This window comes from Prunus dulcis, chromosome 5 (assembly GCF_902201215.1).
Source record: "Prunus dulcis chromosome 5, ALMONDv2, whole genome shotgun sequence".
NCBI classification, from domain to species: Eukaryota; Viridiplantae; Streptophyta; class Magnoliopsida; order Rosales; family Rosaceae; genus Prunus; species Prunus dulcis.
In genome coordinates, this window is record NC_047654.1 from 5,822,747 (window position 1) to 5,837,406 (window position 14,660).

The window sequence follows — 14,660 nt, forward strand, 5'->3', positions numbered from 1 at the left end:
ACAAAACTCAAAAGAAAAAAACCAACTCTAGAAAGACAAAAAGAAGGCTAGACTTCCATTTCTGCCTGGATAGAACTTTCTGATCCGGGCTGGACTGGGAGTGCCTGTGCTGGACTGGACTATCAACAACTACAGTAGCTGAGTTTTAGCTGTACATCGATACCAACGTTCGAGTTTGGCAGAGCTTTAATCTATTTCAAGCCCTGGAAGGCTTTTTGAACGGGCAGAATTGCAGCCTCTTTAGTCTGAAAAGGGCCGAAGTGGCTAGACTTGAGGATTACTAAGCTGGAACTGCACTGTGGTACCTGTTCTGCTTGATCAGGGTTCTTCATGAATTTGTTGAGGTTTTCATATTTGTAGAAACCCAGACTCTGCTTGATTTGACTTTTGCTGAACCAAATTTGTAACTAGAGAAATCTCGTTTTGAATGACTTTTTCTCTAAGTCTGAAACTAGAAGTTTTTTTTGATTTGTAGCTGGCCTCTTTCTTGTGGCTCAATGAGGTTTTGGTTGCTTCAGTGTTTTGAAGGTTTCTGAGATCAAGTGATCATTTTGAGTTTTTGTTTCTGATTATTTTCTTGGCTGTCCTTTGATATGTTCACCTCCTCTCATATTTATAGAAAATGCTGGAATGGGGCTTTCTAATCTTTTAATAATGGGCGGCAAATTTTCAAAAAGCAAGATCTGTTTTGGCAAAGAAGAACCATCAATGATCAGTTTTCATGAAGGTCTTTTCCTTGCTTTTTCTGAAAGAAAAACAAACTCTTCTTTGTCCCCTGTTGCTCTTCGTAGAGAGAAAGAAAACAATCTGCCATGATGGTTTGTTTACTTTTCTTGTTTGAACAACTCCCTCTACTTATCTCTTGAAATCGTAGTCTGCTTATCTTTTGGGAAGGCCACCTATTCTAATGCAGAATTATATAGAAAGGGATTCTGATCTTTTAACTGCAGAGTCTCAAAAAAGTCTTTCTGAAATCCCGTCTTCATTAATTCCCAATCAACTTCTCATGTGACTAGTTGAAATTCTTGACCTCTCAAAGTCAGATAGTCACATGGGTTTCTCTGTGATTCAAGGCTGAGTGCGTCATTTCTTGCTTAAAGTGGTGTTTTGGCCTTCTTCTGAGCTTTTTAAAAGAAATTCAAACCCTTAACTCTTGTTCATTCGAAAACCTAACTCCTCCATACTTGTTTCCAATTTCTCAGAACCTTTTGCCCTTTTCTTTTGATCAGACCTCGCTCCTTTCCTACTTACTTCCTCTGTTCCAACTCGAACTCTTAAAAATGTCATCTCCAAAAACCCGTGCCCAAGGTCCTCTTCTTCAATTCCTTTTGATTACATCACCGGTACCGGGGTTGATAACCATGCGATAGAGGTCAAAAGCATGCTCCATCCTTTTGCCAATAAAAATCTGGAGGAGAATGTCCTTCATTTGTTCAAGAATACCCTAGTTCTAGGCCCTTATTGGTTCGGTTATGTCCTTGCTGAAATGGTTGCTCTATTTAAAGATGACGCTGAAGCTCCCCTGTGTTTCTAGAGCTCTTCTGCCTTAGCATCCCATACTTGGGTTAGCAAGAACCTGAGCCGCTCGTTTCCCTCGAGCGAAGTGAGGAACAGTCCAGTGAAGTAGGCAGACTAGATTGACAAGCTCCTCCCTAGGTATAGAGCTCACTGGAAGAAGGCTGGCATATATGACGCCATTCTTCTATCCAAGCAGCCAATAAATTGGGATGAGAACCTTCTGGTTGCTGCTCTATGCTTCTGGAATTCTGCCAGCAACACTTTCGACTTCCGCCTGGGCCTAATGACTCTAACTCTGCTGGATATGGCTCAGATTTTTGGTTCAGATCCCATGGAAGACATGTGGATGTAGTTGGTGATTACCACAGGAGGAAGAATCAGGAAAAGCTAGCAAAACCTTTCACCATCTCTCCAGCCACCATTAACCAGAACTGCTCTTTCTCCAACTACCTGAAGGAATTTTGTTCCGAGAAGGACAATGATCAGCAGCACATGTTGTTCTTCTTATACTGGCTAAATAGGTTTATTTTCCCCAACCGATCATCAGCAGTTCTGCTTGAGTATAGGCATTTGGCAGAAGCTCTGCACAACCACACTGACGTATGGCTTGGACCCACAGTTCTGGCTCATTTGTTCAAGAACTTGCATAATGCCACTCTGGAAAACCCTTTGAACCTGTCTGCTCCTGGTGCATTCTGGATGATCCAGATCTGGCTGCAAGTCTACTTTCCAGAGTTGAGATTTCCAGACATAGTTCTGCCTGAAGAACAAGTTCTGGCTCTTCCTCTGATGTCGACAGAAGTGTCCAAGCGTTCCATTAAAGAGTACCTGATGTTCTTCAGGCACTACACTAAGAGATCTGCAGCTCAGTGGCAGGTGGTGATTAGAAGAACATACCCTTGGTTTCAGCTTAGATTCAGATTATTTGAGAAGGAACCAGAGGAAGATGTGGCTAGAATTGGCTTCAGGAAGAAGTTCCTGAGCGTAACCCTGCCAAGAGACCTTCCCTATGAAGGTGGAAAACCTCCAAATTATCATTTGGGGGCAGAAGTCTATCATCCTAACTTCTGTGCAAGACAGCTTGCCTTCCCTCAGCTCATTCCCTTAAATCATATAAAAGCTGTAATCGGGCCTCTGCCTGGAGAGATTCAGATGACCTGGAGGTGCATAAGGACCCTAGATGTGTGGTGAATAAGATAAACAACAATGCAGATGCTCTTTATCCATCTGGGAACCAAATTCCTACAGTTCTGCCGAGTTTGACACTTGGTGGAAGGCCAGATTTCATGGTTTTCCTGCCTCGAGCACTGCCCTAAAAGTGTTGTTTGATGGCTGGGACTCTTGGAATGTTCATGCAGGAGAGGAAACCCATAGATTCGTGGTGCAGACCATCAAAGATATCAATGCTCAAGTCATAGAAGGTAGATTCTTGGTTCTGCCTGTGCTTTGCTTATTATGCTTTTGTGATGACTTCTAACGTTTTGTTTTGCCTGCAACAGATTCTTCTCTGACAAAGAACATAGGTGGGCAATTTATCCAGGCTGGAGAAGTGATTGGTAAGCTTTCCATGATTCCGTTCCTCCTATCATTCTTCTGCTGGATTGACTTCTGACTTGTTTGTTTCTTGTGCAGTCACTTCTGTCATCGTTGCCGGAGACTTGGAGCTTCCCTCTGGGGATGAAGAGGATGAAACTCTTGTTGAACAACCAGCTGTTGAGGCGACTCCTTCTGGCAGAAGGAACAAAAGAAAAGAGACTACTCCAGTCCATGGTGGTGCTGTTCATCCTGCGTCTTCAGGTAAATTTTGAAAGTTTGAGTCCTCTTGATTTTGTCCTATTTTGTCTTGCCTAATTTCGACTCATGCTCTAGCCATTTTTTGTCTATTTATTGAAACTGAAAGTCTTCCTCCTCCTCCTCCTCCTCCTACTAAGTCAAAAAGACTTAGAAAGAGGACTTTGGTGGAGTATGTGGCCACAGAAGAACCTACAGTACCTCACAACCACTTCTGACACAGATGAAGAATTAAGGAAGGCCTTTGAAGCTGTAGAGCATGAGAAGGAGCAAGAAGAAAGGGGATGTCCCTTTAAAGGAGAAGAAGAAAGAGTTTGAAGAAGAGGTGAGCCTCTATTCATTACTGTATGAACTTTTAGGTCTATTCTTCTTCTAACTTTTGACTTCTGTCTGTTTGTAGGAGGAGATTCCTGCTGAGGTGATAGGAGGAGATTCCTGCTGAAGTGATAGCAGAAAGCATTGCCTTGGCCAAACAACAAGAAGAAGCTCAGAGGGCAGAACCCATAAGCTTAGAACTGGCCCTATTCAATGATGTGGAGGCAGAACATTCTACTGCAATCTGTTCCAACACAAGCATATAATCTCCCAAGATTTCCACAGATTGGATTCCTAATTCCACCAGCATCTCAAGCCCAATGATTAAAGCTTCATATTCAGCCCCGTTGTTGGTGCATTGGAAATCTTACTGGAAAGAATAACAGTGTCTGATCCATAGTGGCTCATCCAAAACAATTCCTGCCCCAGAGGCTATATCAGTCTTTGATCCATCAAAGTACAGCTTCCAAGGGTGTGAGGTGAATAGAATAGATGGGATTGTTAAGGCAAGTATGAGCTCTAGTCAACAGATTTGCATTTGCTATATCCAAAGAATCCATGTTTTCAATCTCTTTCCCTGGATGATCCGCTAGGAAATCTGCTACAGCTTGTCCTTTGACAGCCTTCTGAGGAACATATCTGAAAACAAATTCTGTCAAAGCCAAAGTCCATTTGCCAATTCTGTCCCTCAACATTAGCCTTGTTAACATGTATTTGATTAGGTTTGTCTTGGCAATGATGTAGATAGTGAATGGCAGCATGTAGTGTCTGAGTTTTACAACAGTGAAGTATAAGGCTAGACAAAGTCTTTCAATTGCAGAATATTTCCTTTCTACTTTTGTCAGAGTTCTGCTTAGATAATAGACTGCTTGTTTCTTCCCTTCCTTGTTATCTTGAACGAGCAGACTCCCAATGGACCCTCCTGATGCAGAAAGATACAATTTGAGTGGTCTGCCTCTCTTTTGGGGGGACAGAACTGGAGGATTTGAGAGGTAAAATTTGATTTCCTCAAAAGCCTGCTAGTGTTGTTCCTCCTACTTGAATGTTTGTTCCTGTTTCAACCTTAACAAGGAGGAGAAATGTTGGATTTTTCCTACATAATTGGATATGAATCTCATTAGAAAGTTAATTTTCCCTAGGAGACTCTGTAGTTTTTTCTTGTTCCGAGGTGGTAGAGCTTCTATGATGGATTTTGCTTTATTTTTATCGATCTCTATGCCCTTTTGGTGGACCAAGAAACCTAAGAAATTTCCTGCTTGAACTCCAAAAACACACTTCTTGGGATTCATTTTCAACTTATGTTGTCTCATTCTTTGGAATGCCTTTTTTAGATTTGACACATGATCTCCTTCTTCTGGGGACTTCATCACCACATCATCTATATACACTTCTAAAGAATGACCTATCATGTCGTGGAAAACAAAATTCATTACTCTTTGATAAGTGGCTCCTACATTTCTTAAGCCAAAAGGCATTACAGTGTATTCAAAAGCACCTATATTTCCTGGACACATGAAGGCTGTCTTGTGGATGTCTTCTTCTGCCACCATAATCTAGTTATATCTTGCATGTCCATCCATAAAACATAGCATTTGGTTATGAGCAGCTCCGTCGACTAGCAGATCTGCCATTGGCATAGGATATTCATCTTTGGGAGTTACTTCATTCAGATTCCTGTAATCCACATAGATCCTAACTGCCCTTGCTTTTCTTTTCAAAATCGGCACAATATTGGCTAGCCAATCAGCATAAATGGCTGGTCTGATGAATCCTGCTTTGACCAGTCTTTCTATCTCTTCTTTAATTATCAGTTCCATTTCCATAAACATTCTTCTTCTGGCCTGTTTGACTGGAAGGTAGCCTTCTTTGATTTGCAACTTGTGTTCTACAATTCTCTGTCCAGTTCAGGTATCTCATGGCAATGATTTCACCCTTGAGTGGCTCTTTTAACAACGCACTAATGAAAGTGGGTCTTGGATCCTCTTCTATCCCTAAGTTTATCTCCTGTAACGGATCTTCCATTTCTGGTAAAGAGTCATCTAATGCTGCTGGTGCAAAATCTAGTACTTCCTCCTATAAACTATCTTCCTGTTCTTCAGTGCTCTCATGGATGAATTCTGCCATGGCTGGATTCTGCATGAAGAGCTTCATTTCTTCCCAATATATCAACAATATTTTTGTAATGGATCGGATTGCTGCAGCTCGATCCTTTTCTTATTGATTGGTAGTAAACATCAGAGTTCTGGAGGTTTAGAACAAAAGGTCTATTCCAGTCCTCTAGAGAATTGGCTAGACCATCTTCAATGAGTCTCTAGGTCGTGACACCATGGCGGCGGCCGTTCTGGTTGACTCCGAAGAATGTGAAAAGACCAAGGTCATCATGATAATACCTTGCCTCAAAACACATGGCAGATGGTAGAAATGGCCGTGGATTAGCCTCTACTATCTCCATGACATCTTCTTCATCCCAAAGGGCTAATTGCTGATGCAGAGTGGAAGGAACACATAAGCTTTGGTGGATCCAGTTTCTGCTAAGCAATGCATTGTAAGTGGTAGAAGTTGTGTCTACCACAAAAAATGCAATCTTCAGCTCCTTGGTTCCAACTATGACGTCTACATCTGCTCCAACTCCCTTTTGGTTCAACGCTCCGTCTACGCGCAATTGCCACATGTCTCTGGGTTGGCTAGGTTCAGCAGAGGTTCCATCTACTTTCGAACTTTCCTTTTTGTTGACCAGCTTCTCTTCTTCATCTGATGGGGTAAATTCTGCGGCGAAGTCTGCTAAAGCTAAAGCCTGGGTTTTTATTGTAGTTTTTGGCCGATAGAGGAGGTCATATTGGCTTAGCTCTATAGCCCAGTTCATAAGTCGCTGAGAAGCTTCAGGGCCACGGAGGATTGATCTCAAAGGATAGTCGGTCATGACGATGACTCGATGAGCTTGGTAGTAGGGTCGCAGCTTTCTCGCGGAAACTATAAGAGCTAGAATGAGCTTTACCAATTTCGGGTAGCAAGTCTCTGCATTGAGGAGAGCTTTTGACGTGTAGAATATCAGATGTTGGGCCCCTAGCTCTTCTCGGATGAGAGCTGAGCTGACAGCTGAGTTGGACACTGCCAGGTACACGAAAAAGTCCTCACCGGGGACTGGCTTTGAGATCAGGGGAGGTGACGTGAGATAAGTCTTCAGATTCTGGAAAGCTACTTCCCACTCCTCATCCCATTTGTCTCTTTGTCCTTTCTTCAAAGCTTTGAAAAATGGTCTACACTTGTCAGTAGATCTCGAGAGGAATCGGTTGAGGGCCACTGCTCTGCCCCTCAGAATTTGTATTTTGTTCACTGTGGAAGGCGACTTCATCTCGAGAATGGCTTTGATTTGACGTGGGTGTGCCTCAATACCTCATTGTGTGACTAGGTATAACAAGAATCGGCCGGAGGATACACCAAATGTGCATTTACTAGGGTTCAACTTCATGCGATACTAGCAAAGCAGGCTGAATGTCTCAACGAGATTTTTGATCTGATCTGCACGTTTTGGGGCTTTGACCAGCATGTCATCCACATAGACCTCCATGGTTTTGCCGATCTGCTCCTTGAAGATTTTATTCACGAGCCTTTGGTAGGTTGCTCCGGCATTCTTCAGCTCAAAGGGAGCAATAGGTCCCTCTCTAGATGATGAAAGAGGTTTTTGCCTTGTTGTCCTCGTGCATTAGGATTTGGTTATAGCCGGGGTAGGCATCCATGAAGCTGAGTAGCTGATTGCCAGAAGTGGAATCCACCAGTTAGTCGATTCTCGGCAATGGGAAGTTGTCTTTAGGGCATGCTCTGTTGGGGTCTATGTAATCGACACAGACTCTACATTTGCCCTTTTCTTGTTTTGCCACCAGAACAATGTTGGCCAGCCACTCCGAGTAGGAGACCTCTTCGATGAAGCCGGTAGCTAGGAGTTTGTCAATCTCTGCTTTCGATGATAGCGACCCACTCGGGAGCGAAGTTGTGTCTTTTCTGTGCCACTGGCTTGCTGGTAAGGTTGACATGGAGTCGATGGCAGATGATGTTCGGGTCGATGCCAAGCATGCCTGATGGCAACCATGTGAACATGCCTTTGTTGTTCTGGAGGAAGGTGGTCAGCTTCACCTTCTCGTCTGGGCTTAGGCCTGAGCCGATCTGCGCTTTTCTGTCTGGCTGGTCAGGATCCAAGGGTATTAACTCGACGTCCTCTTCAGGTTTCCATCCTTCTTCAGAAGAGACCTCTGGACAGATTTCCTCGATTTGGTCATGACACTAGTGCTACAAGGGAGCAAGATTCGGTTGTTCAACCTCCTTCAGATCTGTCTGGCTCACCAGGAGGAACTGTACTTGTGTGCTTTTCTTCAGCCCTTGGGCGGAGCATTTCCTTGCCATTGCCTGATCGGTGTTTATTTGGCTGACACCACCCCCAGGAATTGGGTATCGAATTTTCTGATGTGTGGCAGAGGTGATGGCATTGATCTTGCCGATCCATGGTCTGTCCAGGATGCCATTATAGGGTGAGACCTCATTAATGACCATGAATGTTTGCGATCTGGCTGATTTGTTGATCTTTGCCTCCAAGCCCATCTGCTGGATGACCGCCAGTTGCAAGATATTGGCTGCACTGCCCTCATCTGCGTGGATTCGGTCGACCATGGCCTGGGCGATTTGAATGCTGATGACAAGGGCATCGTTATATGGCATGTCGAGGCCGATTAGATATTTCTTTGGGAAGCCGATTACATGATCGTCTTTTACTGGTGGAAGGTCGATCAACATTTGGGAGATCACGGTGGCCTGTTTGATCTTCCTCTTCCTTTTCTTCCTGGTCAGCCCACACTCCTTATAGTCGGCTAGGATTATGTTAATTCTTATGACCTTTTGGGGCGGCTCCTTGGTAGTGTCACGATCTTCAATCCACTGGATGGCCTGCTTCGCAATGAATTTCGTGCAGTGACCTTCTCTCACGAGTTCTTCAACATGCGTTTTCCTAGCGAAGCAGTTGTTCATGGTGTGCCCGTGCATCCCATGGAAGGCACAGTATTTGCTAACATCCTTCTTGTTCGGATCTCCTTTCAAGGGTGGTGGTCTTCTTACCCAAGGTTTGTTCTTCCCGTGGACTAAGATTTGATGTATGGGGATGGTGAATTTGGTGTAGTTCTCTCCTGCCGTAGTGTTCTCTTGTGGGTGTGACCTACGCTCGTCTTTTATCTTGTTGCTAAATCCGTCGCTTCTTTGGCCTGCTTGCTTAGTCGGCTGATCTTCTTGGTTGGTAGACTTCTTTGCGGCGATTTGATCATCATCCCAGAGCTCGTAGAGTTCCGCAATCTCGTAGATCTCTGCCAGAATCTAGCTGGGAGTGATGGTTAGCTCGCGGTACAATTCGTGCTCAGCCCGAGGGCCTTTCTTGAAAGTAGAGGAAGCGATTCAATCGTCACATCGTACAATGTTGGCCGTTTATGCTTTGAATCTCTTGATGTAATCTCAAAGGGATTCGTCGGACTTCTTGCGCAGGTTGTACAGGTGGTCAAGGTTCTTCTTGATTGTCCAGTAAGAGGTGTATTATTTGGTGAAGACGTAAGTCAGCTCCTTGAAGCTGCTGATCGACCTGGATTGCAGAGTGTGGAACCAGTCTTGGGCGGCTCCTCGCAAGGTTATCGCAAACACCTTGCACATCAGTGTGTCGTCAGCCTTGTGGAGGATCATGACACTTTTGAAGTGTTTTAGGTGGCTCTCGGGATCAGAATCCCCTTGAAGTCTGTGAACGTGGGCGTTGAGAATCACTTCGGGGTTGCAGCCTGCTCGATTTCGGCAGTGAAAGGCATAGAGTTTGCCTAGTCTATCCCCTTACGTAGTGCATCTTCAAAATTTTCGCCGGTCTTTAAGTCTCAAAGTCGGTCATTCACAAGCTTCTCAACATCTTCCGCACACATTGCTGGTCAGCCACGTTGACGACCTTCATGATTTGGGCCATGCTGACTGACTTCCTCATTGATTTCCGAGGGTCGACGTTCTCGCCTGCGCTACCTAGGCGGCGTGTGGACTGTGCTTGCGAAGGATTTTCTGTAGCTTGTCGACGAGAATCGACTCTTTGAGAGTGAGCAGCGGAGCGCCTTTCCCATGGTCCTCATTGTGAGGGTTATCCAGTTGACCTCCCTGGGGACCTAGCCTTTCATGAATGCTCCTCTGTGAGTAGATAGCTGAGTATCTTTCTTCAAGATCCTCTTTGCGATGGTTGTCTGGCTGAACTCCCTAGGGGCTTAGCCTTTGATGTACATTTCCCTTCAAGCCCAGGCTGGAGCGGATGTCAAGTCATGGGCCCAGCTTTTCAATCACATTGTTCCTTAAACTCAATCTGCTCTGAGTGTGGCTCGCAGATGCTTGCCACATGTCGGTAGGCCGATCACTTTGTTGTCCCTCGCCTTCTCTGCTCACTCTTGCTCGACCTGCTTGGTACCCCTCGAGTTGTCTACCGACGAGTTCGTCCATCCTTCTCTCCTGGCCCGGTTGTCCAAGGCCAAGGTTTTGAGCTAAGCTTATTTGGTTGAGAAGCTGCCTCATTAGATTGCTTTGGTCGTCCATTCTTTGAACTAGCTGGTCAACCCTTAGATTAAGGTATGCTTGACTTCGTGGATCAGGAGGAGAGAAGTATGTGGAGCCCAATTGCACACGGGCTAGGGTTTCATTAGAGGTGTACTCGGGAGCATGCGTCGAGCGTGGAGGCAATGGAGGGAATGCTTGAAGTTGCTCCAAGATTGGGCCTAGGTCGGCGGTGGTAATGAGCCCACCTTGATGGGAGGTACCACCATGCTCGGCAGCGGTGGCAGGTGCGGTGGTCTCAGCTGCGAGTCAGGTGGATGGCACGGTGGTGAGAGGTGGTGATGCCACCATATCGATCGCGGGATAGTGGGTGGAGTGGCTTTGGGCCGTGGCGGATTTAGCCATCGCGGCGGTTTTGCCTCTCGTCTTCTTGCCTCCAACCATGGTTGTTTGGAAGGCTTAGGTGGATTGGAAAATAAGTTTGGAGCACACTTTGAGTATATCTTGTGCTCTCAATGAAAGCACCAATTTGTGGGAGCAAATTTCCCCACCAGAATATTCGATTGGAAAGATTCTCCTTCCTTCTTCACCGCCTCTTTCTCCCTGCAAAATAGAACAAATAAGAGGACCACACATGGGGGGTGTTGGCCAAAGGCCCTCCGATGCCTAAATTAGTTCAATTGAATCATATAGAAAACAATAGCTAATAGGGTACGGAGATATGTTTATGGTGTAAACCGGGTGGGAGAAGCCTTATGTAAAAGAGAGGGAGAGAAGAGGTGGCTAGGGTTTGAGAGGAATTTTCTGCAGAGTTTTCGTAGAGATTTCAGACGTACCTCAACCCTTGTGTGTGGCCATCTTTTTATAGTGGTTTTGGAGGCTAGGGTTTCAGAGGAATAATTCCGTAGATGGAATGGAATTATTCCTCCCCAATTTGGAATTGATTGGATTAATTAGGGTAAATCAATTCCCTAATTTGGTAGGTATCAAATCAATTCCTAATTTAATTAGGTAACTCCTCATTTAATTGGGAATTGTGGTAGGAATCAAATCAATTCTCAACCTAATTAGGTAACATTCCATTTAATTGGGTAATCCCCAATTAAATTGAGTAACTCCCAATTAGGTTGAATAATTCACAATTAGGTCAAATAATCCTCAAATGGAATGAATTATTTGACCTAGGGTTCTAATTTAATTCGGTTCCCACAATATATATGAGGCTTGTGTCTTGGTTAGGCGATCTTAAGGGCTTATTGGGAATTGATTATTTCCTTTTCAGCGTTTAATATCCCCGATAGGATCCTAACATGTAAACTCGATTGTACTATCAAAGAGAATAAGGAACGGTTGACCCAAAAATAGGACATATATTGTAGCATGTAGGGCTTGTAGCTTTTATATCCCGTACTTGTAGATTCATGTAATTCAGTTCACTAATTGTATATTATGGAAGTAGTTGACTTGAGTGTGTGTCATGATGTGAATGTGTTGTTTTTAAGGTCTGAATCCATTAATTTAGACATCAATAATCTCTGTATACGTGTATTCTTTTCTTTACTTGAATGCTAGGACGAGATGATAATGTTGAAAATGTTATATGGTAACGTTAATATCACATTGTCAATTGATTCATGGAAATTGTGTGCACAGGAAGCACAGGAACAATGAATTTCCTTTAACTAAGATGTGAAAATCTTTAAATTTGTTTTGAATTTTAACTAGATTGGTGCATTTTTGGATGTTCATTGCATGATCACGCAAAAGGTAATCTGGACAGTGGCAGAGCCAGAAAATTTTCACAGAGGGGGCACCTTATATATTGAAATATATTTTTCTTTAGGGTGACAATGAAACTAATTTTTTACTTGATACAAAATCCCTAATTTTTTATACTATATTATTTACATATTATATTAAAACTATCTACTGAACATCGATCCATGGAAAAAATAAAATGAAATGTAATTTATTAAAAATACACACTAAGAAAATTTGAACGGCAATTTATCACTACAAATCGAAGTACGACAATAAAAGATGTGAAATGGTAGGAATGATAATGAGAAAAGGAAAATTAGAAAAATACAAAGAAAGAAATACATGGGCACTTCACAATTTGGTTAGAAAAGTATGACATATATGTATTTTAATTAATCATGCGGTTGGATAAGAAGGTTCAATAGCAATGCCACAGAGTCCTTCCTTGGCAGGAATGCCCCTTTGCATCGTCACATATCCACTCTCCCCCCACCGTGCCCCAAGAATTCCTCCCCAGCCAGTATTTAGTCCCATCACTACTAGTCCCGCACCATGATCTAAGTTTATACCACATGTTCCAGTGAACACACCACTTGAATAAAACTGGAATGTACAGCCACTTGTGTCAATGGCAACCGAAATTGGTTGGTTAGCGACGGCTTGCAACATAGCATTTTTGTTGTTTTTAGGCACATTCTCGTACCCGTTTATGGACACTGTTTGGGATGCAGCCTTCTGAGTGTTGCAACTAGTTCCATTTACACCCTGGTAGGGGTAATTAGCTTCAGTTGTCAGCCTTCCTTGCGTTGGATGAATTGGAAAGCGTCATCCATTAGACCACCTTCACAGCCATGATCTTGACCTGTAGTGTCACAATCCACAAGCTCTTGCTCTCATAGTGAGATTAAGTTTCCGGTTTTGAGCTGGTTAACCCCTTCTGTCGCTGCCACTGCTGAGAACACCCAACAACATCCTATAAAATTGAAATAACATGCCTCATCATTCAATAACATGTTATGTTGTGAAACAGTGAATGCGTCATCATTTAACAACTTGTTTAATACTTACCACATTTGCCTTGGTCCTTGATAGGCGTCACTGCACCCTTTTCTCTCCAATCCACTGAAGGTAGCACATCAGTGACATTTCAATATCTAAAACTTGTAGCTTTCGTGGAATTGGACATGATCAATTTGGAGGATCGTTTCATGTAACCATTACGAATTTCCTGAAACTCCTCATTGGTTAGGTCTGCAAATTCATTTAAGCTTAGAGTGAAGTAGTTCTGACCCATGTGTTTGTTAAAAGCGTCAATGAACTCCTAGTTGGCCTTGATAATATCACGAATCGCCTCTCTTTCTCCTCAGCATCCTTATAAAAAAACTGGCCCAAATTGAGCCATCCAGTCTTCATGTCTCGCCAACATGGTTTTCTATCATAAATTTGGCGAGACGATGCTTGAGAGGAGCAAATGGCCAAAATGAAAAGAAAAGCTAAGCAGACGTATTGGCCTTGATTTGTGAGAGCCATGGTAAAAAGTAAATAAGCACAATTGGTACGTATTCTATGGAAATATATTTAATCTTTCATGGGCACAAGACATTCAATGAGCATCTGCGATTTTATAGACATAAACTTGTTGTGAGCCGTCCTTTTCCTCATAGTATACTAGATGGGGGACCTGTCTTTCTACGTGCCTTCGAAGATTTTCTGACTTAGGCACACAATAATTCAATGTTTTGGGCCGTTAATCATTATTTTTTTGCTAATTTCACATTATCCTTTACTAACAGTATAAGAAGATTAGCTGAACTTAACTCATTTTTTTGATAGACGAGTAATTGATGGAATTACGAATGGAGTCGGTATTGCGAGTTTATTTATTTAATTCTTTTTTTAAGGAAATGAACAAGTGATCCATTACAAGTCATGGATCCCCTTCGATCTTAATCACTTCATAAACTACTTAACGTATTAACCAGGCACAAAATGATTCAATTTTTTGGGGCCTTAATGATGATATGGGTTGTGATGTGTGTCAAATCCAATTTGAACACATCATTATTTATTTGCTACTTTCACGCTATCTAGCACATTATTTTAAAGAAAAGACCAAATTTTCACATTAAAGTAAAAAATAAAAATCAAACTAGTATGAACCATGGAATTTAAGCTTAGTATAATTAAGGGCTAAATTTTGATAGGTGACATGTTAAAAGTTTAGTATTTTGATTAGGAGATTATTAGGTTATAAGATAGATTTTAAATCATATTTTTCTTCTCCTTAAATAGGTCCTAAATTGAATCTTAATTAAGAATTAATAAAGTAAAAATTAAAAAGACTAGATTAATCGACATGGCAATATCTTCACGGATATAATACTTGAGTGCACTTCTAATTACACTTCCTTGTTTATACTAGTTCTGAATTCACGAAACATAACTGTGAATATATCATAATCGTAACTGTTGATTTCTTAAACCACAATTTATCTATCTTTGCAATCAAAAAGAAAAATTCACTGAAATTGGAGATTGATTTAATATCAGACGGTTTTCGTCTTCAATTCCTTAAATTAGTTCTGAAAATGCTTGTGCACTTTGGCGAACTGCTCGCACTCGGGATGAGCTTTCTCAACGACCAAACCAAGAGGGTAGGCAACGCGGTGGCCTGGTGCGATGACATCGACGCTGTCTCCTTCCAATAGGTTGAGCTTCCGGGTGGCCAC

General features: G+C 42.7%; 1 protein-coding gene and 1 pseudogene across 1 annotated transcript; both read right to left on the reverse strand.

Annotated features, from left to right (window-relative positions):
- Window positions 1-7,908: 7,908 nt before the first annotated feature.
- LOC117628898 lies at window positions 7,909-10,212 on the reverse strand. Its single transcript, XM_034361445.1, has 2 exons — window positions 9,967-10,212; window positions 7,909-8,979 (listed from the first exon to the last, which is right to left on the reverse strand). The coding sequence occupies exons 1-2, from the start codon at window positions 10,210-10,212 to the stop codon at window positions 7,909-7,911; spliced, it is 1,317 nt and encodes a 438-aa protein (XP_034217336.1).
- Window positions 10,213-12,327: 2,115 nt separating this feature from the next.
- LOC117628899 lies at window positions 12,328-13,225 on the reverse strand (annotated as a pseudogene).
- Window positions 13,226-14,660: the final 1,435 nt, after the last annotated feature.